The sequence below is a fragment of the Chiroxiphia lanceolata genome, chromosome 6, assembly GCF_009829145.1.
Source record: "Chiroxiphia lanceolata isolate bChiLan1 chromosome 6, bChiLan1.pri, whole genome shotgun sequence".
NCBI classification, from domain to species: domain Eukaryota; kingdom Metazoa; phylum Chordata; class Aves; order Passeriformes; family Pipridae; genus Chiroxiphia; species Chiroxiphia lanceolata.
Genome location: NC_045642.1, coordinates 39,019,461 through 39,045,695, shown reverse-complemented (window position 1 = coordinate 39,045,695; position 26,235 = coordinate 39,019,461). Strand labels below are relative to the sequence as shown.

The following is a 26,235-nucleotide window of genomic DNA, read 5'->3' as shown; positions in this document are numbered from 1 at the left end:
CTGTGAAGGGAGCTCAGGCACAGCAGCAGCAGCGCTCTGCCCGCCGTGCGCACTCCCGGCGGCCGCTCCTCCCGGTGCTCCGGGCAGCCCAGGGAACAAAGCCGCTCCCGAGCGCTCCTGCGCTCTCCGGGAACGCCCTGCGCCCTCAACACCCACGGGCCGGTGCTCGCCAGCCCCAACCCCGACACCAGAGCAGGAGGAAACCGAGGCGCTGCCACACACGCGGCCGCTATCGCCGCGTCCGGGGGCGGCCCCGCACCTCTCTACCGCCCCGCAGCCGCCGCAGCACTCCGTCCCGCCCGCCGCGCCCGCTGCCCTCCCTGCCCGCTGCGCTCCCCTCCCCTCCCCTCCGCTCAGCGGCCGCTCCCTCGCGAGAGGCGCCGCTCGCCGCCGCCGCCCCGCCCCGCGCGCCGCAGCCCCGCCCGGCCGCGGCTCCGGCGGGCGCAGAGCGCCGCGAGCAGCCATGATGGTGGGTCTGGGGCGGCCGCGGGTTGGGCCGGGGCGGGCGGGCGGCGCGGCTGGTCACTAACCTGTGCGCTTTGTCTCCCCACACCTTCCCTGCCGCCGGCCTTGGCGCTCCGCGCTCCCCGGCCTGCGCCACCGCCTTCGCCTCGCCCCCAAGCAGGAAGGCTCGGACGACGGCCCAGATTTCCTCTCGGAGGAGGACCGAGGTGTAAGTGCCGCGGGGAGGCGTCGAGACCCCGGCGCCTGGGGCTGGGCGGGGGAGGGCAGGGTCGGCCCCTCCGCGGGGGCCTCCGGGCGCTGGCGGCCCGAGCCCCCCGCGTGGGTGCCGGGAGGGAGGCGGGATGCCGGGCGGCGGGGTCACGGCTGCCTGTCCGCCCGCCGGGACCTGCGCCTGGCACAGCCGAAATCGGCGTCTGTGTGCAGCCTTGGCTGCTCATTGTTCTGTCACACAAGTTTTGGAAGGACAGTTCTTTCGTGCTCTCGTTGGAACGGCTGGGGAGGGGGTTGTGTGTGTGCCTGGGGATCGATGTTCTCTCCCTGCGGGCCCCTCCCGCCGCGCGCTCCCGGCGAGGCCGATACTGCCCGGGCTGACCAGCCTTGGGGAGCACCAGGTTCCATCTCCAGCCGTGAGCCAGGGCCTGGGTGGTGCAGTCCTGCCCCTCTTCTCCCTTCAGGCCTTAGGGACTCTCCCGTAGATAACAATGGGACATTTACATAGCAGGCACATGCTGCATAATAAACCCTTTATTGAAAAGAAGTTCTGTTGTTGGGACAGAATGCCACAGTTATACTTCTTACTGAGAAAACCTTTTTCTCTGCCCTTCTGTTTCCTGCTTTCCTTTCTCTTCTGACTGTCGCATCCATCTTTCTTTAACTTGCCTGCCTCACTTAAACAACAAATCAGCTAATACAGTGTAAATCACTCACACCGATTACCCCTCTTGCTTATTATCTTAAAGAAGACCAACTGAGCGAGATAGAAGAGCAGCTTCAGGATTGCTTAGGTTGCCTTGGCTGTTGTGGTTATTGAAGTGACTACATACAGTATATCACTAAAAAATACAAAAATCTGAGAAACACTGTGTTGGTATAAACTTTTATCATGTATGTATGTTGTACTCAGGTGTCAAATACAATTTTAAGTACTAAATTAGTTTTGACTGTATGCATGTGGTAGGAATTCAGTGTTTTATGTTCCAGTTTATGACCAGAAATTAAAAACGGCATTCTAATATTGTATCGGGCCAATTCTGGCTACTGTAAAGCTTCTGCCTTTAATTATGGAGCTACTTTAGTAAGAATACTGGATAAAAAAGAGAGAAGGTGGAAATTGTTGTTGTCCTTTGAGTGTCTTCAGAAGAAGGACCAAAGAACTTGTTAGTTGTAGAATTGTATTTTAGGTAGGTTCTCCCTGGTACTTAGGAACACACTTTGATGTGCACAGTTAAGTTGTCTTTATCTGAAGGTGCAGGTAAAACACAACAGTGCAGATCTGACCTCCTTTGAAACTTGTTTGTTGGGTTGGTTATTAGTTTTCTCTCGTCAGAGTTCACAAGGTAATTTGAAAACCTTAGGAAATCCCTTAGCAGTCTTGTTTGTACTGTTGTAAAACTTACATCATCTCAGTTGGCCGAGTCCAGTCTTTCTTTTTTTCCCTCCCCTGTCTTCATCCAACACCAAAGAATTAAACCAAAATAGTGTCCTTCTCGTTTCCCTAATTTTTTTTAGGTTTCTTTTTTTCAATCATCATTCACTCTGGGGTTATTTTTTACTGCTGTGTAAATCCTTAGGGTTAAAACACAAGTTGTTAGCTGCATGATTTTGATTGTGATACAGGAAATTAATCAAAAGCAATATGGCAATCTGTTCATGAATGGGTTTGCTATGCTTTAACCTTCAAAACGGTATAATTTTTTTCTTAGTAGAACAGTAAAAATAGACATCTTTTCATAAAGTGATTCCCTGGTTCTGATTTGTTGCCGAGTAGGCCAAGGCTTTATTTGAAAGTATGGATGGCAACTTCTGGTTGGAGTAGTTGAGCTTTTAGTTTTGAAAATCGGTAGTCTTGCCTCTGTGGAATTCAGATATTGCTATGACAGCTGTACTTTTAATGCTGCAGGATCATGTTCATCAGCTACAGTAAAGTTTAACCTTGGGGTGATGGCATGAAAAGAGGGCTGGAGTGTATGCTAATGCCACATAGAACAGTAATTCTCAAACAATTGTGTTATACCATATGGAGCCTTTTCCAGAGAACTGTAAAACAGAGCACTGCGAATCATCTTTGAGGAAGTAGCTGTGGGTGGTCTTTAGAAGGAGCTTATTGTAAATGCTCTGCATAAAATGAACTTGTGGGAATTGCTTTTCTGAATTTCACTTAGGAAGATACTATTGAGTTCGCTTGGAGTAACACAGTTCCTGTTGGGATTTTTGTGCTCTCTCTAATATAAACAGTATGTGCTTTGAAAAGTGGTACAGTATTGCTCTACTAGTACCATCTTGTGTATTTTATATAGATATAAACTTTAGCTGACTTGGCTAACACTCTTGTCTACTCATTCAGAGGAAATGAGCTATCCCTTAGAACAGGTCTGCTGGAAACATAATGATGTGAAGACACTTAGTAAGCTTTTGTTGTAAAGGTATTGTTTGTCCCCTTGGTCTGTGCACTTATCTGCCTGTAAAGAACTCGCTGAAGAAAGGGTCCTTTTCCTCTAACATTTTTGAAAGACCTTAGAGCATAAAAGTTGGTGTTAATGGTTGCATTACCTAGGAATGTAGGGCTTAGTTGTTTTTCCCTTGCCTCTATCAGCTTCCTTCCATTATCATTTGAAGTATAATTGATTCCTAAGTGAGAGCTTAGATGCTAAAATCCTCTCTTTGCATTGTGTTCTCTTTTAGTACTGTAACATCATTTAGCCAGAGTTTTGGCTTCTGGTATTTTCTAGACCCTTTGAATAAAACAGGGACTTTCTTAGTAAAGCATAGAAAACTGTAAAGTAGCTAAAACAAATTAGGTTTTGTTTTGCAAGTTGTTCAGCATGGATGTAGAGTACGTATCTAAGCATAAAATTATGATGTGATTTGTATGTATTAGACTTGGAGGAGGGGCAAGATAAAAAGGGACTGTATCTTACCTCTGTCTTTTCCATACTTTAAGGTACTTTGAGTTTTCATCCATATCAAACTTCTTTTAGTTTTTCATTTCCTACTTCCTTTACAACTAGAAAACCATCCATTGGTGGTAGTTTTCTTTTGTAGTGATGAAGAGTTTGCTTAAGTTTGTTGTGCAATGATGTTGTTGGTGAATTCAATTTCCAGTAATGCAAAGTGAACTTTGTGTCACATGAATACATTTAAAGTCCTTCAATTTTCTGATTGTCTTTGACACCTTTCATAAATGCTTCATTACCATTGCATACAAAAATGTTCCCCGTGTGCAGTCAGGCTATATAGCATAATTTAACATATGATTAAACTCTTCAAAACTGTTACAGATTTAACTCAGTATAAATCAAACAAAGACTCCTTTACATGTGTATGCTGTGAGTGAAGTTGTCGTGTTTTGTTCTTAGTTTTCTTAGCACAGATAAGAGTTTTGTATCTAAAGTTGTGAATAGTGCATATGACCAGGGTGCCCTACATACATTCTAGTGACAGACTCGATCAGCTGTTGTACTGAATCTTAGAATTTTGTGTAGTACCACTTTGTAAAAAAAAAAAAAAAAAAGGAGGTGGAAAAGTATTTTGGTAGAAATATTTGTGACCTGTGAAAGATTACAAAAATGCCATTTAGATAATCCAGTCTGTTTGCTGAGATTACCATGTCTGTTAATGTATCCGGGGGGGACTGGAGAAAAACAAACAGTACCCCAGACAGTGTAACCACAAAAACCTTTTTTACACACTGAAAAATGTGGTGTCATGGCATACAGGAGACATTGGTATGTCATTATATTTTTCTTTCCTAAATTAGATACTAAGAACATTGTAAACTCAGTAGGAGCTAGGAGATTCTGCCTCTGTGAATTGATCTGCAAGGGACTGTTTCGTGATAATATGCCTTTGTACGAGGCAGTGACCCCCTAAACCTTGGGAAAACAAAACAAAAGGCAGTGCCTTAATCAGGTGTGTGCATATGTTACTGGGTGGTCATTTTAATAATTTCCAGCTTTGCTTTAAGGAAAAGCTATTACTACTTGTGTAATAGCTACTGAACTCTTACATTATGCTGGCCTAGCAGAATATGCTACACTGCATGATTTTGGTTTACTTTAATACACTAATTCTATGATACATTAGTCTGGTTGCTGCTACATAGACAACAGTTGTCCACACATTGAGGTTAGTTAAAGTGGGATCTGGCCATTGTGATTTAAGATAAAGATTAAGATAACTGATGGAAAGCAAAATGTGGCAGTTGATGCTTCTCCCCTAGTGCTGACCCCGTGGCTTACAGAGCTACCTTCAAAATCTGCTCATGTGTAACCTTTGTACTGTGTGTTGTTGATACTTAAAGCATTTCTGTACTTAAGTATGGACTTCAAAATGCAATCCTGAAAAGATTCGCATGGAAAAAGGTCTATATCTTTGTAAGGCAAAACATTTTTATACTGTAGAACAGGATATCCGTAGAAAAAATGCAGCATGAAAAGCAGACACAGTGTCTCAGTAAAAAGTATGCTTCATGAGCATGACATTGAAATATTTTTGACAATGATTTCAGAGAAGATTTCAGAGTTAGCCTTAGTATTTGTAAAAATATTCTGAATGTTGGTTGGTCATGATGAAATTGTCATGGAACAAATTCCTCTTAACAACAAGGGTGCAAGAGCGAGGGGACTTGAATTTCCAGTTGGAGTCTAGATGCAGTTAGTTGCAGCAAGTACTGTTGAAGCGAGTTACTGCCAAATATTGTGGTACTCAGATAATATTCCAGTTTTTCTATATTTGATCATTGTCTCATTTTTTTCGATATGACTTTGGAATTACTTTGTAAGAGAGTTTGGGTTTCATGTCTTGTAGAAAAAATATGCGTATTCCTTGCACTTTTGCCATTTTGAAGATATTGAAATCTTGGGTTTGAGTATTTTGGTTGTGGGGGTTTCAGAAAAATATCTCTGAGAAGACTTAGTTCTGTAAAGCTCAGGGTATTATTTTTAAGCTTTTTCAATATATTATGAGAAACATTAAACAGAAAAATAGTAGTAAGTACCTTCCCAACTGTTAGTATCTTTATAATTACCTTCACAAGTACATTTACTTAGAGCAGGTTGTCAGTTCAGAGGAGTGAGGGGAATGAAGAGAATAATGAAGGAAAAAACCTTCCAAAGTTGCTGCTGTCTGTAAATGTACTTTGTCTCCATTACTAGCAAGGTAACAATATACAGAAATGAAAATAGTGCACTAACAAGGAGATTATTATTTGTATAGTTATTTGTGCTACAAGGAGTGCTACTGGGATTTCTTTTTTTGCTGAGAATAATCTTTTAATGTTGGAGTTTTTTGTAATCTGTCTTCAGCATTGCAGGATCAGTGTTCTTCTCAGAGGAGAATAAAGGAAATATAATTAACTTTTTTTTAAATTAAGCTAAATAGATTTTTCTTTTCTAGCTTCGAGCAATAAATGTAGATCTCCAGACTGATGCTGCTCTGCAAGTAGATATCTCAGATGCACTCAGTGAGAGGGATAAAGTGAAATTCACTGTCCATACAAAGGTAAAAACTTGAATTTGTAAACTCAACACTTTCTTAATTATATACAAAAGAAAGTTTACTTAAACTGTTTATTGAAACAATCACTGTCCTAGTCCTGTAGGCCACATGATTTCTGCTACAAGCCAGAATGTCACTGGCCTTTTTGACCACCTGGGCACACTGTGGCTTATGTTCAGCTGCTGTCAACCAGCACTGCCAGGTCCTTCTCCACCAGGAAGCTTTCCAGCTGCTCTGCTCCCAGTCTGTAGCACTGCCTGGGGTTCTTAGGACCCAATGGCAGGACCTGTCACTTTGCCTTGTTGAACCTCACAGAACTGGCCTCAGTCCAGGGATCCAACCAGTTCAGATCCCTCTGTAGAGCCTCCAGCAGATTGTCTCCACCCGACTGGTGTCATATGCAAACTGACTGAGGATACACTACATCCCCTCATCCAAATCATTGATAAAGATGCTAAACAGAATTCCAAGATTAAATGGATAAAATATTAAACATATCTCCAAGGGCAGAGACTCCACAACCTTTTTGGGCAACCTATTCCAATTGATTGCTGCACTAATTAAGATGAGAGTAATTACTGCTGAATGAACTTTTTTTTTGTGTCAGATCCTTACTTGGATGATTCATTTATTTTTACAGGGACATTTCTGTTGTTCCTTCAAGGTGCTTCTCATACAGTAATGAAAAACACTGGTTTTTTTGTGGTGGTTTTTTTTTTTCCCCTCCATAATTCTACCTCCTTTCCCCCCTCTAGAGTTCCTTACCAAATTTCAAACAAAATGAATTTTCTGTTGTCCGGCAACATGAAGAGTTTATTTGGCTTCACGATTCTTTTGTTGAGAATGAGGACTATGCTGGCTATATCGTAAGTACTGGTGTTCTTTTGGTTTATATGCACCATTTTCTGTGGGCTGTATCAAAAGTACTTGAGAATGCTTTTAAATGCTGTAGAAACAGCAGGTGTTCATTCTTTCTGAAGTCAGATCAGCTTCTCTAATACGTCATGCAATTACACAAATTTCATGGTTGAAGCAAGCTTGGAGAAAAGTTACAGTAGTTGTAATACTTTCTTCACTTTTTCCATAAGGAATGAGTAGTTTCATCTCTCTCCAAGTGTATGTTAGGCTACTGTGTTAAAAGTGTGAGAGATAGTTGAGCTGTGGTATTGTTTTTGCAAGGTAATGTTTCACAAGTTTCATGTTGCTTTTGTTTTAGCTAGAATTGCAGAGTGAAATAATTAGACTTTTCCAGTTTTGATTATAAAGATCAGAATCTTTTTACCATAAATCAGAGTGGGGGAAACCAATACAGATATCATGTAGAACTACAGAGAACTTCAGTACACAATAACTTAAGGTTTGAAGTTTATTTCAAGCCTCAGAAGACAAGAGGTCTCAAAATAGTCACCTTATGATAGTGCATATTAAAAATGGATGCTGCTGTTCATACATTAATTGCAAATAGGAATATTTGTCATCTTGGTATGACAGTTAGGTATTCATTTTGTGTTTGGGGGGTGTCTGCTGATGCAGAAGGTAGACAGATATTTCTAATTCATTAGGGGGTACGTTATAATGAGTATAGTCTGTGATGTGTCATACCCTTCTTGAGCTAGTCTTTTCTTAGTCAGCAACGCTATTTGAAGTAACTAGACCTTCAGTGTGTTAATAACTAGTTTCAGATAGTTGACTGTCTATATGCTGGATTTTTCGTTTTTTGTAATGTGTTAATATAATGGGCCCATATCAGTAACTAAAATTTAAGCATTGTTTAGCTTTGTTCTGTGTCCCTTTCCTGACAGCAATTCAGGATTAGTTTGACTGTGGTGTTTACTGTGTGCTTTGTTGTTTCAACAGATGCATCTTTAATGTCAACAGTGCTGCAAGAAAGCGCTAGTGTGTCTGCAAACAACAGGGAATGGTTTTCTTGGTTTAAAGTTTCTGGGAGTTATAAATGGATGGTGTGAAAGCAGTTGTATAATACCAAATAAGCTAAACCAAAACTCATTAGAAAATAATGATCTCAGGTTTTAATTCATCGTCATGGGAAAGCTAGGTATTATTTGGTTTCTGTTGTAATTAAACTAAAGCCATTAGTTCATACTTTAGTAATCCTCAAGGACACCTGACCAAAACTGGTATAGTAATGCAGCACTTATAACTCATGAATGAGAGACTTCATCCAGAAATGCTATAATGAATGATGAAAGAGAGAGCCATATATTAAAAAGCTGCAGGCAACCTACAGTTCTTGTACCGAATGGCTGTTGTTTGATTGAGAAGATGAGAGATTAAAAAAAAATTGGATTCAATTCCAGATTCCACCAGCACCACCCAGGCCTGACTTTGATGCCTCCAGGGAGAAATTGCAGAAACTTGGAGAAGGGGAAGGATCGATGACTAAAGAAGAATTCACCAAGATGAAACAAGAACTGGAAGCGTATGTAGACTTGATTACTACTTTATATCTTTATTTATTTATATCCCAAAACTTTTAAAGCCGTTTGCTGTCCCATGTTTCCGATTTCAGTGTAACGGTTCTCTGTGAGATACAGGCTTGAGAATCCCGTTGCTACGTAACCAGGGTTAATCTTAGTGATCATGATCAGTGCCATTAGGAAAATTGTAGAAATAATTTCATGGAAGATCTTCTGAAACAGGAAAAATAAATTGGCTTGTTCTTGTACATTCTTCTGTAAGAAAGAACCTAGTTAGATCCTTTTCTTCACAGAACATCTGCAAAGGGCAGAGATAACTTCTATCTATCTTAGTTTTGGTGTTCCACATTTTAAAAGCATAATGAGACTTTAAGTTTATACAGGTAGGGATTGACGTAGGGAGTTTTGCATGTGATTGGTACTGAAACATACATGCCAACCTTCCCAAGAAATATGAAGATTACTAGAAAATATTTTTTGACACTTTTTTTTTTGTTACTTTTGCACAAGGAGAATATACTTCCTGAAAATAGTGTTTTCCCTCACTATGAATTTAATTTATATTGAAATATCTGCTCTGAGGCTTCTTGTTCCATATTGAGTTACACCTGAAGTTTCTCCTTGCTTCGTCCATTTTCCTTATCATGCATTCACTTCTTTGATCTTTTTCCTGTCATTGGTTTCAGTTTTCAAGTGTATATTTACGCTGCTTCTAGACTGCTTCTATCAAGAGCTCTGAATTGGCAAGAAAAGTACATAGAACTCTTAGAACTGCTGCTTTCTCTCCGAACTTCAGCTGCTGTGAGCAAATGTCTTAAAAAGCTCTGTATTAGTGATATGTACAACATAATTTACAGCAGAGTAGATATACACTTCATATGCAGAAAACTGGAAATTAGCAAAACACTATAGATTTTAAAGAATCTGGTTTTCCAGCGGCCCTGATCATGATTCTCTTGTGGTCTGGTTAGGGGTTGGATAACACAGAAAACTTTGGGTTTCTTCTACTGCCACCTCCATCCTCTGCATCCTCCTTTTTTGTCTTCACTGAATGACTACTACTCTCACTGAGATCAAACATCTCCCAACACTGGCCCTGCTGGTTTGCTGGTATGTAAATCTTAACCTCCTTGCACATAGTGGAAGGAAAAGTGTTGATTATAATTTCACTGTTTGACCTCAGAACGGGAAAAAGAGCCCTTCCTCATTTTTAGATGAGTTACATCTTATTCACTGAATTTGCAAAGCAAAATGAATTATAGCAAACTTGTATTGATAATAATGCCTTCCTCTTAATTAAATTGCAAGTGAGTAATTGCTTTGAAGTTGAGTTGGCTGAACTGGGCAACTATGTGATTGTTATGGTTAAATGTGATTTTTTCGGTTGTACCTACCACTAATTTCACTTTTAGAATCACTATGAAGCAAGACATTAACGTAAGCTTCGGCTCAAAAAGGCTAGGGACTCTAACGTGAAATAAAAGACTATCTAAACAGCTAACAAAGCCACATGAACATTTAAATAAGTAAGGAGGGTGCTAATGGGCATGGGGATGGAGATGGGGAGGAAGGAATTTGCACATCAGTACATAGTGCCTAGTGACTGTAGTCTGTACTTCAGTTTCTTGATTTTTTGGGGTGCTGGGGAAAGGACAATGACATTAGGTTACACGTTCAGCAAACCAGTGTCTGTTAGCTAACTTTAAAAATCAGAGTGTATTTGTTGACTCTTCATCAAAAGTCTCTCTGTAATGTGTTCAGGCTTCACATTTCTCACTAGTGTTATCATTGTACTATTTATTTATGTCTATATCAAATACTGGAGTGATAAACTCTATTACGTTGGCTTATAATTTTGTACCCTTACTGAGGATCTCTTAAAGCTGCTCACTAGGCTTATCTCAACCTTAATTGCTTCATATAAAGTTCTTATGTCTGTCTTATTTCTTGTTTTTAGTGAATATTTGGCAATATTCAAGAAGACAGTTGCAATGCATGAAGTGTTTTTGTGTCGTGTGGCAGCACATCCTATTTTGAGAAAGGATTTAAATTTCCATGTATTCTTGGAATATAATCAGGATGTGAGTATTGAAAACTGAATTGCTGGCAACAGAAATCAAGATATACTTTTATGGTAGGATGGAAAATTGATTAAGAGGGCATTACCTCCTGGAGCAAATTACATCAGTTCCTTCATACCAGACATACTTGTATTGTAAAAGTTAGAAATTCATTTAGTCTGTAGGATTTAATTTTCTGCCATCTGTGGAACCAAATGCACTGTGCTCTAACCTCAGCATCAAAAATATTAATGGAAATCTAGTATATTTTGAATTAAAAAGATGAGTTTTTGGTGGTGATTTCACATGACATTATACTTTTCCACTCTGACTGAAGTTTTTTCTGTTGTTGTGAGGAAGAATGATACAAGAAAGATGGAACACTAATTTTTAGGATCTGGAACTGTGGTATAAATTCTGTTGCCAACAAAACTAGAGAGAATTTCTAATTAAATGTTTGTGATTAGTAAAGCCTTTTTGTTAACAATGTAAGTGAAAATTTGGTTATTTTTTTTCCTAAGTATTGGACTAGTGTGGCTACCCACATGTTATGTACTGAGTTGAGATAATGGAGAGGACTTTTTGGATTCATAACTCTTTGGTGGTGGAGTTAGTGGTTGCTAATATTTTGCAAACAGTCTTTAGTTACTTTTTAAAATTGCAGGAATCAACATTGAATGTTAAAGAAATCATTACAGAGAGTGGCTCAGCTGTGTACATACTGTAATCAAAATATGTTACGAGGTTCCTCTGTTGCTTGATGTAGAAATGCTTATTGCTTTAGGAAGTCAGTTACCTAAACTGGGCGAACTTAGATGGACAGGAGGAGTCTGAGGAGGCTGAAACCGGCATTAGCCTCTGGAAGTGAAAGATCTGTTAATCTACGCTTAAGAGTGAGACATGGTTCTATTAAGTCAGCAGCTCTGTGCATGATAAATACTGTATTATTGATTACTGAAGTGTGCATCTTGTACATTTGGTATTACCTGCTAGAATGTTGCCGGTCTTTTTCTTTTTTTAATTTCTAGAACAGTATTTTAGGTGATAAAGAACAATCTAGTACATGAGGTAGTCTGTCATTCTGGATGCATGGTGCCCTGTCCCCCATTAGTGCAGAGTATAACACTAAGCAGAGAGCAGGAGAACCAGTTTAGGTGTAGCAAGTTATGGTATGCAGTTCTATTTAATTTTTTTTTAAAGCTTTTATTGCGACCAGAAAAGGAATGAACTTGATAAATGAATTTGTTTTTCAGTTGAGTGTTCGTGGGAAAAATAAGAAAGAGAAACTTGAAGACTTCTTCAAAAATATGGTTAAATCAGCAGATGGTGTCATTGTTTCAGGAGTAAAGGTGATTATTGCTTCACATATCAAGATTTAAAATGTAGTAACATTGTTGTTGCCTTTTTTTAATGAAGCAGAATTTTACATAGGTACAAAAATGGGACTTTTATAGTGATTGTCTAACTTAAGAATTTGTGGCAGACCATGGGAAAGAAGTTGTGGCATAGATGCAAGATAACTAAGAATTTGCTTGTGTGAAAGAGGGCTTTCGGTGCTCTTTCTCCCTGTTTTATGAAACTAAGCTTTTTTTTAATCCATAGATAATTGATAATCTGGGGTTTTTTTTGTTCCAACCTGCCATTTTATATAGTGGGAAGGAGAACTTGGTTTGACAACTGCTTCAGTTAAGAAGTTAATAACACAGTGTGAATTTTACCAGCCTAGTAGAATCCTTCTACTGTTTCAAAGCTAAGAGCAGCAGTAGAGGTGATATGATGTTTCCCACTAGATGCAAGAATGTAACAGAGACAAAAAAAAAAGAAAAAAGAAAATTCAATTAATTTTGACTTTTCCAAAAGCTATAAGGTCAGTTTTATAATAAGCATAAATTCTGCAGAGGATGGTTTTTGATCTTCTTTCCTTCTAGTGGTAACTTTCCATTTGCTAGCAATTTACAGGAGTTAAAGTTTCTAGTTTTAAAATCTTGAGTTTTGTAGCTGCTGGAAGGTGGATATAACCATGGATTAATTATGACTTGGAGAAAAATGTAAAGTCCAAATAACAAGCATTTTTTGTAAGAACATTGTTCAAAGCCCATGTTGTAGGCTATTACATGGTATTGAGCATCTGTGTTATTTTAGACGGGTTTAAAAAATTAATATAAACCAAGTATCTCAAACTGTAATACAGAAAATAGTAAAATTTACCTGCATTTACCAAATTGAAAAAAGTCTTAAGTCTTAAGATCAGTGTTCTGGGCTAGGAGTTCATATCATCTCTGCTGTAACCACAGCATCTGTGCAACTGGCTGACTTTCATCCCCTCTCCTTCTTTTCTAGGTAGATGTCTTTTTATTAAGTACTTGACATGTATTCTATTTTTCTGTCACCCTTTGGTGACCCTTTAGTAGTTAGTAGTGAAATTATATCCTTCATGTGCAGTCATATAGACCTTTAAGATGCTTGTTACAAATTCTTAATTCTTATTAAATTCTTAGTAAAACTTCAGCTCATGATGTAAGTGGAAAAGAAGTCAGTTTACATAAATGGGGTTTTAGACAATAAAAATAGATTGCATTTGCATACAGCGATGTGTAAATTTACTCTGCAATTGCTCTGTAGAGAGTGAGTGAATACTGGTTTTTTAATTGTTCTCTTTTATTTTCTTGTAGGATGTGGATGACTTCTTTGAACATGAAAGAACATTCCTTGTAGAATATCACAACCGAGTCAAAGATGCCTCTGCCAAATCTGATAAAATGACAAAATCACATAAAAGTAAGGTTTTTTCCCAGGGTGAAAACAGTACTAGTTAAAGTGGACAGAAGTTGTTCATGAGGAGAAGTAATTTTTTTTCTTTTTGCATGCAAAAAGTGAATTTATTTCTCCAAGTGTAGCCTTCAGATAGTCTAAATCTGAGTTTCAAAGTTTAGGCTCTGTAGTAGACTAGATGGAGTAAGAACAGCCTGGTGTGACACTGAAGATACCTTGACTCTTCATGCTGTCTGCTTGAAGAGAAACACGTTATGTATTGTATTGAAGTCTGATTATTAGTCATTAAGGTGTAGAGGTGGGTAATATAGCAGTCCATATGATTTTACACCTAGTGAAGTTGGTTTTGGTTAGATGAGGTTGATTGCATCAGAGTGCAGTTTCTTGGCACACTAGGCATTGCATTACTGTGCTAGCAAAGTTACCTTTGTTAGGAGCAAACTCCTACTTAGGAAATGAGTTCTAGACTGGGTTTCCGTTTTTCATCCGTTTAGAGTGGAGACTGGAATGTGTACATTCAGTAGCCTGGTTTGCAGGATCCCTTTTTTTTTACTGAGACAAGATTTTCCACTTGGCTATTGATTTCTCTTCCTGAGCTGAGTGCTAGCAAATGTGATTTATGAAAGCTCTAGATAGTCTTCTCAAGTGCAGTGCATTTATTTGAGAAAAAAAGCTTTGAGTTAGGACTATTGTGTTTGGCTTAGGATTACTGCGTTTTGAGAAGCTCAGAAAAAAATTACCTATGTTGCCCTTGATTGTAAGTTTTTGTGCCTAGATAAATCAAAATTGATCTACTAGATTCTGTCTACTTTCTTGAAGTTTGTGTTTGATTTACAGATTCTGTCTTTGCTATCTACAGTAATTTAGTTCACACAAAAGCAGGTCACAAAATCATTTATGAATCTCCATCGATAAGACTTCTGAAGTGGATATTGAATGAGATATTAAACCAAGAATTTACTGAGTTCTTTTGATGCTTCTCTTATTGCTGTATGAAGGCTTAGTCTTGTAGCTTTAGTATCTCTGCTAGGAGACAGAGTGAGTGAGTTATGGCTTAATGAACTATTAAGGAGCCCTGTGTCTGCATTCAGTTCCCACCTGAAGAGGTTTCTGGTGCTTTTGTTTGCTTTCTTAAAGTGAAAACTGAACTTCATTCATAGTAGTTAAGTGCCAAGATTTATCTACATAGTGAGGAAGCCTTTTACATTGGTTGTAGAACCAGGAAGATCATTTGAAATGAGGTTGTAGAGGAAAGGAAAGGATTGATTAAACTCATGACAGAGCTTCAGTGGTTTTCAAACTGAAGTCACATAGGATGTTTGTTGACAACTTTTATCAAACTGCAAATTGGGACAAATGGCACCTTTTGAAATTCTGGCTAGCGGAGTAAAGCAGGGACCTGGGAAGCCTGTTTTAGAAATGAGCAGTCTGTAGTTTATGGATAACTTATGATTGGCAGAGAGTTGCAGGGCTTGTAAAGACACTGACTTGCTATTTCCAGCAGAAAATCTTATGTTTATGTTAAAATGAGAGGAATAGAAGGGGAGGTTAATAGCTTCCTAATACCGTTCTTCGCTGTAACCAACTGCACTGATGATGTATGGAGTAATGAATTGGGTGGAAGTTGACCCACTCATAATGTTAAAACAAGGTTATGTTATTTAAAAAACTAAAATTCTGCTTAAAGGCACAAAGAACAAGCAAATATATTTTTCCTGTTCATTGCTTGGATCTCTGAGAGTTTTCATCATCCACTGAGTTTATACTAAAAGCTCTTTATAAAAGTCATGTGTGCAGAAATTTGATTTTTATGATTACTATATGGCAGTACCTCACTAGTCAAATTATACAGCCTTCATACAAATACCACTTCCAATTTCATTGTTTAAAATGCTTTAACACTAATGCTACTTTACCGGTGACTGTTGATGAGGTAAGGGTTTCCTGAAAACTAGACAGTACTAGAAAATATGTTGTGCACATAGCACTCTATTTCTGGTAGTTTGGAATTTGTAGTCAGTTTACTCCTCTCAAGCACACAGACTTTTTTTGTTGTTGTTAAACTGTGATTATTATTTTTTTTCAGATAGCTTTAAACTCAGATTTAAATTCAGACTTTAACCATTGAGTTTGTACATCTTCCACCAAAATGAAACCTAACAAAGTTTCACAATAAATTCAGCCAGCAGGTTCTAATCGTGTAAAATATTCCTAGGTAAATTACAGGCTGTGGGATTTGGTGAGGGCACCATTTTTATTGTGTGAAGTTATCCTTCCTAAAAAGTGATGTGATTGCAATTTTATTTCTGCTTTTGTGTTAAAGTATGTCCTTTTAGAAAAACTCTTACTCTCAAAGGAAGAGAGGAACTTCAAAATTTTCAGAAAAAAGAAGAATGAAGTAGTAAAACAAGTGCTTGTTTGTTTTTCTAGATGTGGCAGATGACTACAATAGAATTGGGTCTTCATTATATGCATTAGGAACGCAGGACTCCACAGATATATGCAAGTAAGATATTGTTAATAATTTATGGGGTAGTTTGATAAGTAGCAGTCTTAATGGTGGCCTGCTGAGATTATTAGCTCTTGTTATAAAAAAACCACAATTTATTACACTATATCACATCAACATATTTTTTCTCTAGTATTTCATTTCTGTAACAGGCTGCTTTTAATATTTTTGCTTAAATATTTGTTTGTAAAAATGCTGTTTTCTGCAGTTTGTAGAAAATTACATAGTTGAGATGGAAAAGTCCTCATAGAATAAGAAAGAAACCCAATGCTTTCACAATTTTTTCTAAATAAGTGCTTTGACGTGTGCAGCAAGCAGAGGTATCAGTCTGAGTTTATAGATTTTTTTGAGTATTCTCTGTACCAACATCTTGAAAAACAGTTGTGCTGTTCTGGTACATTTAGGCAAATAAAGGAATCTACAGAGATGTCCAGAACTTTGAAAATAGAAGGGAGTCTTTATGTACAGATGTTTGTCCTTTAATCTTTTAGTGATTTGCTTGAAGATGGAGTTTGGTGTATCTGCAAGTAAAACTTAGTTAACTAATTTAAGGATGTCAACGTTGTGAATATGCATGCATAGTTCATTAGCGTGATGTTAGTGTCACTGTGATGGCAGGTAGGAGATGAATATAAAAGTTAACTTATTTTTATTAATTTACCCGAATTACAGTTATATACTTTCAAATGTGTTGATAGCTTACATATCAGTTACCTTGTTAAGAGTATTTATATTTGTTGTAGTCTGTTAGGGTCTGTCAGAAGTCACATCTGTCTTCTGTCAAAATAGTATAATTTGACTGTAATTTAGTCTGCTGTTAGACTGAAGCCTTGTATTGTCTCCTGTGATGAAGATGTGCCCCATGTTTACTGTGTGAAGAAAAGTTCATTCAACTTAAGTAAAGGACACCTGATAAAAGTGTAAGACAGTTAACCAGGGTGCCGGTGTTTGGGCTTTAATTCACAGAAGCATAAAGAATCTGAGGAGCTCTGCAGTTATTCTTTAGTAAAACCCATCCATCTGTTATGCTTTGTTTGTCCTTGCCTTTTCGTAATTGCACAGTTCCTAGATGTTTGAAGTGCTACAGTTTGAAACTAGTGTGCTCTCTGAGTTCTGTGAATTACAATTCTAAGCTGTGCTTTAGCAGTCTTTTTTTCCAGACACAGACTGTATTGTGAGTTCTAGAAAGTAATTAGACTGTTCAAATTAATGTTGTAATATAAGCTGTTTCCTTTGTGCAGGTTTTTTCTGAAGGTGTCAGAGTTATTTGACAAAACAAGGGTATGTACTATGAAACTAATGTCGTGTGTCAATTAGACATTAATATGTGCATGTTTTATAGGTGCTTCTATATGAAGCATTTAAGCAATGTGTGGTAGGGAATGAGAAAGCATAAGATTTCATTCATCTGTTTTGTAAAATGATTTTGTAAAATGAACCTTAGGAATCTTCAGTCTATTAAACATTTCTTGGCAGTCTTCCTGTAATACACTAGTAAAGCTTCTGTTCCTCTAAAATGCAGAAAGATCTTCCATAACTGTTACTGCGTATCACATGACTTGTTATGGATAAAAGAAATGAAGAAATGTAATCCTTAATCCAAAAAATGGTGGTCGTGCTGCTTTCTTCTGGAGCCAAGATCTGTTTCTGCAGTTATTTGAGTTGGAAATACTACTGCTGATGCTTCTAAGCAGATTTTCAAATATCTTCTCTCTTTTGCCTTATTTGTTTGGCTTAGTAGAAAGCAGATGTATGCCATGTATCAGGAAAACTTTCAAATGAAAAATGTGTGCATTTCCTAATAGACAATTTTATCTGCATAAATATGTACTTTAAAGAAAATTAACAGAAGTACTTGCTTTGACTCAAAATGTTGCATTTTAGAAATTTTTTTTTTTTAATTAGGGTTTAAAAAATGCACCTACAAACTCTGTTTCTAAATTCATAGAAATATCTGTTTCAAATACAACCAAATTAATTTATTGGTCTTTTTAGAGCATTTAGTACAAGCAGTTACAAAACTAATCCACAAAGGTGCCTTAAAAATTGGTTTTCCTTTGATCTCAGCAACAACGTAAAACTTCTTGTGCAACTCTCAATACAAGCTTTTGTTTCTCTGAGGTTTTTCTAGCATATGATCTATATAGTTGATATTGGGGATAAAATAAAGCTGTGTGTAACATAGAAATCTAGTTGTCAATTACTGCTCACACAGTAGGTTATTGCTTACATTTTAATACAAAATCCTAATACTGCTTCTCATTTTGCATCTTTTCTGTCAATAATGTCTGATCTTAGTTTTTGAAAAAGACAATCTGTCATGTACTGTATAGTTTACATTGAATTTGTATCATACAAATGAATAACCAAAGTCTGGATGTTTTTAACTTGATGCTTTTACTTACTGTTTTTCTGTTTGGTTGTGGTGTTTTGTTTTGTTCTGTTTTTCCAGAAAATAGAGGCTCGGGTATCTGCTGATGAAGATCTTAAACTTTCTGATCTTCTGAAATATTACCTTAGGGAATCTCAAGCTGCTAAGGTGAATTTATGGGTCTTTGTTCAGTGGCATTGTGTTTCTTTGACATAAAAAAAAGAGAGAGAGAAAGTGATAAGGGATGATCTTGAGAAACACACAATGTAGACAGGTTAAAATGCCGCCACCTCTAGCCTGTAATTTCTCCCTTAACTGTAAAACCTGTATCTCTCTTGTATGTAAGGAGTAACAATGCAGTTGCTGATTGTGAGACTGACTGTGGAACTGTGTGAGGCACTTGTCCAGGCCAAATCATGCAGTATAACAAAAAAACAGCTGAAGAACTGTTTGTGAATTCTTTGTGTGTTTGCAATGTGTTTGGTGCTTGTAAGTGCAAGCAATGCTGCCTTTCTTTAAATATTAAAATTGGATACTCCATATGATCTACTAGTGCTGATACAAAAACACATGGGCCAAATTTGATACTCTGTGGCTACAGAAAATTTAATTCTTATTGTCATTGGATGTAAGATGATGAAATAACATCACAGAATGAGGAAGCATTGGATGAAAAATATCTCTCGTTAGATGATCACAGCAATAACTGTTGCGCAGCAAAATGTTACTGATGTTTCTTGGGCCTTCTGTGTATTTAAAATATGTAATCTAAATGTAGTTTGTTTCTAATCTAAGAAGTTGTGAAATTTCCTATAATTTACCTTTTTGGAATGTCGTCTAAGCCATCTGGTGCTAGCCTCTGTCAGGGAAACAAGATGGAGGCCAAACAGTATTATGTTGTGGGTCTTGCAGGATGAACTAAGTGAATGCAAATAATTTAGTAAGAACTAAAATACAGCAAGAAGAACTAAAATTAATTTGATTTTTTTTTTAATTACTTTGTATATAATAAAATCCTTGGGTAGAGTCCTGTAAACTCTAAACAAACTTTATGGGTTTTTTTTATAGGATCTCCTATACAGAAGATCTAGGTCACTAGTGGATTATGAAAATGCCAATAAGGCATTGGATAAAGCAAGAGCAAAAAATAAAGATGTGCTGCAAGCTGAAACTACTCAACAAATATGTTGTCAGAAATTTGAGAAAATTTCCGAATCGGCAAAACAAGGTATTTGGGTGGTCCTTGATCCTATATTACTACTTGAAAATTAACAGATTTTAGGATGCTATTAATGAGAAGTCGTTTTCGTAATGTTTCCTAAGGAAGGCTATTATTTTTTAATCAGTATTTACTTATTTTAGAAAGTTCAAATTATACTTTTCTTTGGTTCCTCATAGCTCCATTAGGCAGAGCTAAGTCTAGGTGCAAACTACTTGTTAACTTCTTTTTTTCATATGCATAAGCAGTGAAACAAAATAGTAACTGCCAGCAGTAATGGCAGTCAAATCTTTTAAAGTGTTGTTGAAATTCCTCTTTTGGTTTTATGCATTATTCTGTGAAGGCACCAGTCTGTCTCATATATGATACTACATTAGAGAAGGGAGAAATAATGAAATGAGATTTCACTGAAACTTACTGTCTTTTTTTTAGGTTAATACTTTTGTGAGTTAGTAGTCATCTGACTCGTCGTTTTGGGCAGATTTGTTCAAGGTTTAAACACGTGTTCTTCTGTTTTTATCATTTAAGGGTTGTTTGAGCCAGTAAATCTGGTTGGTGATTCCTGTAAATGAGACAGTGGAGAATGAGTGATCCTTTTAGCCACAAAGCTATATGAAAAAAGCATGGTGTAGTTCATTCTAGTTTTAGCTTAGTATATTCCCTAAAGACTTTCACATATCAGCCTTGAAAGAACAGTGCAGGTGGAATAAGAGGTGGAAGGTGGAAATGTTAAAAGCAGTCTGTTTTCAAAAGAGCTTTTTGTCCACAAAAGGCTACCTAGAGGTGAGGAACTGCAACGGCTGTTTGCTTTCATCCGACTGTGTAGCAGTATTTTTGAGCCTGGAATGTGCTGAGATTAAACTTGAGTTTTTTCCTTTTGCTTTCTCTCACCCTTTACCTCTTCCATCCTGAAGGAGAGTCTGTTAACAGCTGAGGCCACTAGCAAGGATACTGTTAATGAGTCTACTTTTATTTTCTGTAGAACTGATAGACTTTAAGACAAGAAGAGTTGCAGCATTCAGAAAAAATCTGGTGGAACTAGCAGAACTGGAATTAAAGCATGCTAAGGTAAGTGTGATCTTTTTTGGCCTATGTTTCAACTCATTTTGAATATTGTATGCTTGATTAACCAAAATGGCTATATTTGTTGTGTGATACGCACTTCATGTTCAGGAAGGGGCATTTGAATTTAAGCATCATCCAGAAAGGTGAACTTTCTTCAATAATAGAGAAAAAAAAAATATAGATGAAGTACCTCTGAGAGACTGGTATGCTTGAGGTGCCTTTGGAAAGCTCATCTCTTCAAAGACACTTTTGGCTTCAGTTTTATGCTTCTGTAGCTGTTTGATATTTATAGCTGCAGAGTTTGAAAACCTGCCTATTTTTAAAACCTCATCTTACCATTTATCATGGCACAGGAAGTGGTTTCTCCTGTTATCCAGATGTTGGGACTTGATGTACAGGATAGGTTAACTATTAAGCATGAGATCACACAGACCTGAACTCAGATCAATATGATTAGTATGCTTTTTGAACCTTTTTGCCTTTAAATTCTAAAGTGTTAACAAGAGAGGAATGTTGCAGATAGCCTTTTCAGGGAAATTAATTTTTGGAGGAAAAAAGCTTTAAGAGGCCTGTAATGTCCTTAAATTTCACAATGCATTTGATTCTTTTAATCTATATAAAAATATGGTTAGCTGCTCTGATTTCATAGACAAGTACAACAGTCCTAGGAGGCAGCTTTCTTTAAAAATCAGCTCTTTTGCATTTCTCATTCTTATCACAAATCTGAAACTGCACTGGTTATGAAGCTGTGAATTAACTTAAAAGTTATCTGTTGAAAGGACTAGTTACAAGGTGTATTGCTGCTTTACAGTCTTTCCAGTAGTGTTGAGGGTGTCATTCTTCATTCTGCTAAACCCTTTGTTTGTAAAACTAATGAAACTAATGCACTGTCTTTTTTGTTTTTAACCCTTGTAGGTATAAGTTCAGCTAATGGGATATTTAGCTGGTAAAGCAATCAATAAGATATGGAAAACTTGACTCCTTTTTCAGATGAATAGTGCTTACTTTAAATAGTCCTAACAGTCATTAGTTGCAATAGTTTTTATTGATTTGCCATATCATGCTTTTAATAAGGGAATAAATCCACAGGCTTCTGTCCTGCTTCAGTCATTGACTCTTCATCATCTCTTGTAACTGACCCTTGCTGAAGACCCCACGTGCCTTGGAGTGGAATGTTTAAACAATGTCTCTATCCTCTAAAGTATCCTTAAAGAATCATTTCTATTAACTATAAAAGTCACTATCTTATAGTAATATTCTCTTGAATTTTGACATCTAATAACTGTGGAAGGGAGGGGGAAGATGCTTAATTTATGTAGCTTTCAGCTTACTTGATTTGTGCTTGATGTCCTCAGTTTACCTGGAAGAGCTTGAAGTTTTTTAGCTGTTGTCCCCACAGCTTGTGTTTAGGACTTAGTTCTTCAGATAGTCTCTGATTTACCTTGTCTTAGTGAATTTACTAAAAAGGAGCATATAAAGCTGTAATAGAAGCTTTGAATTGTAGTTCTGTTTCTGAAGGTGAGTTGCTGCTGACCCTTTTCACTTACTTCATCATAGAGCACAACATTCACTAGATAGTTTTGAGTATTTAAAGCTCTACAATATAAAAGGCCATTTTGACTAAGGGTGACAATTCTCAAAATGTTAACAAATATTGTGACCTGTTGAAGGAAAGGATATTTCGTTTCTCATGAGGTTTGAAAGTTCTCTTTTTTTCAAAGCCAGTGTTTCATATTTAAAGCAAGGTAAGCTACTACAGATGGACCGGTTTGGTTGCTGTGTTTTTCTTTATATGGATTCTGAGGCTCTCATTTCGGGGGGTGCTAGGTAGCCCTGGTTCTGGCTGGGTTAAGCTGAGCTGTTTCTAGACACCTAATTCAATTCCTCTTGCGGTACAGCCAAAAGAGGACTAGTAGAAGCAAAAAAAAAACAACCTGCTTTTTTCATGTAGGCAATATATTATTTAAGTCAGATCGAAAGCTCCTGCTTCCAGGTTCTGGGCAAAATACTTTGCCTGATGCTGTAGCAGTCTCTTTGTGCCTCTGCACCTACTGGAGGCAGGCATGTGAAGTTTTAGCAACAACAAAATGGCTATTGCTTGGTCAATAGCCTGTGGAGCACAGCATTGGCAAACTTTGAAACACGACCTGTTATTCAGGTCTAAGCGTTTTTTTCCAGCAAAAATGCTAAGTGGGGAGGAGGTCTGTGAACAACAGATACCACTGCTGCAGGCTGTTGCTAGAAGTCTGCTGTTGTGGGTTTTCTTTTGCTGTAATGCGTGTGTCCAGACTAGATGTCATGTAGATGCATCTGTCTCTGAATCAGTCTCACCATGTATCTTCTGGACTTGGAGCTGCCTGGCACAGAAGACAAGGAGGTGAAATACGATGTAGCCGTGGGTGCTGGAACTGTCAGCCTGAGAGGCTGTCTTTTGGAGGAATTCAGCCATAAGGAAGGCTGCTGCATGACTTACTGTTAAAAATTATTTGCTCTGCGTGGAAATAAAAACATAAATCCCAACACAGAGGTCGCTGCTCTGAAAAAGTCAGAATGACCAAAGTATTGAGAAGGTTCTGAGACATGGCTTGCGTTTTGTGAGCTGTATCTGGCTGTGTAACTCTAGAAGACTGGATGGTGATAGGGAAATAAACTTTGAGTAAATCAAGGACGCTATATATACAAATACTAAGTGAACCCTCACTGCCCAGTTACAGTTATACTACTTCCCTATAAAATACTTCCTTAAATCTGCTGATATCCTCTGATCCTTTCCTGATTGCAAATCAAGACTTCTGAAAAAAGCTAAAAATCAGACTGTGGGTTGAGATTGCTTTAAGTTGATGAAAGTGCAGGCTCCTGCCAGGAAGTATGATGATGCATGACTGTTTCTTTCTTGTATGTTGGCACAATTATATGTGCAGCTGCATAGTAAGACGGAGCTTAAAGTTGCTCTGGGTTTTTCTAAGCTTTACTTGTTTTCACAGCATCACTTGTATACACAGATTCGACTGGGAGGGTCTGGCAATAAAAGAGAGCTGCCTTCTTAGCAGCAGCATGTACCCTAGATTTACTTAGAAGAGCTGCTGAGCTGCAGCTTTAGATTCTCCTTGGTCTCTGACCTATACTAAACAGATTGATGTTTCTTTTTGTACGGCCATTCCAGCTGATTATCCCCCTCGGTAGTGCTTCTCTTTTGCTAGTACTGTGTTTCTTCATGACTTCATGCAGCTGAAGCTAATTTGAGATCTGATTAAGCTTTGGCCATTTTAATGCAAAAGCTGCATTTGGTGTACTGTTCAGTATTTTAAACAGCTGGATTTTGCGGTGTTCCTGTGCTGGACTTCATGTCCAAGAAGGGAGGTTTGATAGCTGGTGAAACTGTTAAGGTTATAATCATATACTTAGAGCATTTGTAGCCTTGACTGTAGTTTTAGTCTTTTGACATATGAATTGTAACTAAGATAGCCACTCCCTTCAAATAAAAACAAATAAAAAACTAGAAACATATTTCCCCCACAAATATTAATATATCTGCTCTTGCCTCTCTGGTTTTTTTTAAAAAATAATTTCTTGTGTTACTAGCAACAAAAGTCTGTTTGGAACTGACAGAAGGAAGTAAGAAAATGCAGTGCTAAGGGATTTGATGAAATGTTTTGTCAGTAATTCTTTCTTTCCTGAAAAGGATGTTTCTGTCACTGTGGTTTTGCCAGTAATTTTAATATCTACAGCTTAGGAGTCTGAGCTCACAAGAAACACTTTTCTGAATTTATCTGAATGTATAGGACTTTCTTGAGCTGTGCTTATATAAGTCAAGTATGTCAGATACTGCAGTCAGAAAGAGTAATGCCCTTGATCTATTATAATTTAAAGAAGGTAGTTCTTTTCAACTTTGTAAATTTGATCAAATGAAAATTTATTATATGTCTATTTGGAAAATTTTAGTAGTCTGGCTGACTGACTTTGGAAATGACTGATGTGTAAAGGACGTTTTCATGGTTTAACCTTGGCTGGCAACTAGAAATCAGAGGAGTAAAAGTGAGAAAACTTATGGGTTGAGATAAAGACAGTTTGATAGGGAAAGCAAGAGCCGCACAAACAAGCAAAGGAAAACAAGGAATTAATTGAGTGCTTTGCATGGGTGGGCAGATGTTCAGCCATCTCCAGGAGAGCAGGGGTCCATCATGCTTAATGATTACTTGGGAAGACAACACTCTGAATGCCCCCATCTTCTTCTTTCCCCCACTTTATCTACTCAGCACAATGTCATATGTTATGGAATATCCCTTTGGTCACTTGGGGTCATCTGTCCCGACTTGTCTCCTCCCAGCTCCCATGCACCCCTAGCCACCTTTCCAGCATGGCTGTATGAGAAGCAGAAAAGGCTGAGTAAGAGCTGCTTGGCAATAACATCATCATCTAAATATTATCAACATTGTTTTCAGCACAAATCCAAAACACATCCCCATATTAGCCACTGTGAAGGCAATTAACGCTCCCCCAGTGAAAACAACAACAGATATATTGGTACTGTCTATTTAGATTGCTACACAATGGCCTGTAAATTGCCAATATATTTCATGCTACTGTAAGAACATGGCCAAAAGACTCCTGTCACACTTTTGTTACCAGTAACATGTGCGGTTCACAAGTATACTTTGGGCTGAAGTATTCCTTTTCATTCATTAGTTCATTACAGTCAATAATCAGCTTTTCAGTAACAGACCTTAGTTTATGAATTCTGTACACCACAGAGATAGGCCACCAAGTCCCCATGTATCTTGCTTATATAGAACTTGTTCATATCACAGAATTACAAGCCTTCTAAGAAATAGCTTGTGATGCTCCTTTGCCAATATAGGCATAAAAAGACAAGAAAACTGTTGAAGCTGTAACTGAAATTGCTGCCTTCTGGGATAAGACTGAGGAGGATTCAGTAGGCATAACTGGGAATCTTCTGCTTTGAAGCCTTTAAATCAGTTAATTGCTTAATCTGGATTATAAAACCCTTAATGGGGGATAGAATTACGATTTCTTACCTTTCTGGGATGAAGGATGTGTCCTTCTGCTTATCTACCACAGGTCATTTGGAATGCTTTTAACTGGAAAAGTAATTACAAATTCTTTAGTACTTCTGTGGACTGTTTATGAGGGGCATGCAAATCACAGCTACTCACATGCTTTTGTCTGTCTGAAGTTTTCTTTACATGTTTCTTTTTGGATCCAACATTTTTGTTAGAAGTAAGCAGGTTTTCTCATGTTCATAAGTGGGCATTCAGAAAACTGTGTGTTCTGCATTTTATCTGAATCTGACAGGAATTGCTCTTAACACTGTCAACAGCCTGACATTTTTTTCTTACACAGAGATTTCAAATTTGGGAACAAATCTAGTCCCGCTATTTCATAGTGAATAGCTAGTAGTTTAAAATGATCTAAGTGTAATTGCATGCACAAAACAGTGTGAATATTGTGAATACTGCGTTGTTTTGGTGGGTTTTTTCTGCAAAGTAAATCCTGGCTTGTCAATCATATTTGGTTCAATTCACAAAGGTGTTGGTTCTGTAAATTCATTCAGATACCTGAAAATCCGTCTGTTTATGGTATAATCAGAATGCTTTAAATAA

The 26,235-nt window shown here is 37.8% G+C and overlaps 1 protein-coding gene across 1 annotated transcript in view; it reads left to right on the top strand.

The window, feature by feature from the left end:
• Nucleotides 1–403: 403 nt before the first annotated feature.
• The window catches only part of SNX6 (sorting nexin 6), a 28,312-nt gene continuing 2,480 nt past the window's right edge, over nucleotides 404–26,235 (top strand). The window contains exons 1-13 of the mRNA XM_032691156.1: nucleotides 404–469; nucleotides 626–673; nucleotides 6,079–6,183; nucleotides 6,936–7,046; nucleotides 8,499–8,620; nucleotides 10,576–10,699; nucleotides 11,932–12,027; nucleotides 13,351–13,456; nucleotides 15,881–15,956; nucleotides 17,201–17,240; nucleotides 18,412–18,498; nucleotides 19,399–19,558; nucleotides 20,532–20,617. Coding sequence (XP_032547047.1) covers nucleotides 464–469; nucleotides 626–673; nucleotides 6,079–6,183; nucleotides 6,936–7,046; nucleotides 8,499–8,620; nucleotides 10,576–10,699; nucleotides 11,932–12,027; nucleotides 13,351–13,456; nucleotides 15,881–15,956; nucleotides 17,201–17,240; nucleotides 18,412–18,498; nucleotides 19,399–19,558; nucleotides 20,532–20,617 — 1,167 coding nt within the window. The 5' untranslated portion in view covers nucleotides 404–463. The remainder of the gene's footprint in view (nucleotides 470–625; nucleotides 674–6,078; nucleotides 6,184–6,935; nucleotides 7,047–8,498; nucleotides 8,621–10,575; nucleotides 10,700–11,931; nucleotides 12,028–13,350; nucleotides 13,457–15,880; nucleotides 15,957–17,200; nucleotides 17,241–18,411; nucleotides 18,499–19,398; nucleotides 19,559–20,531; nucleotides 20,618–26,235) is intronic.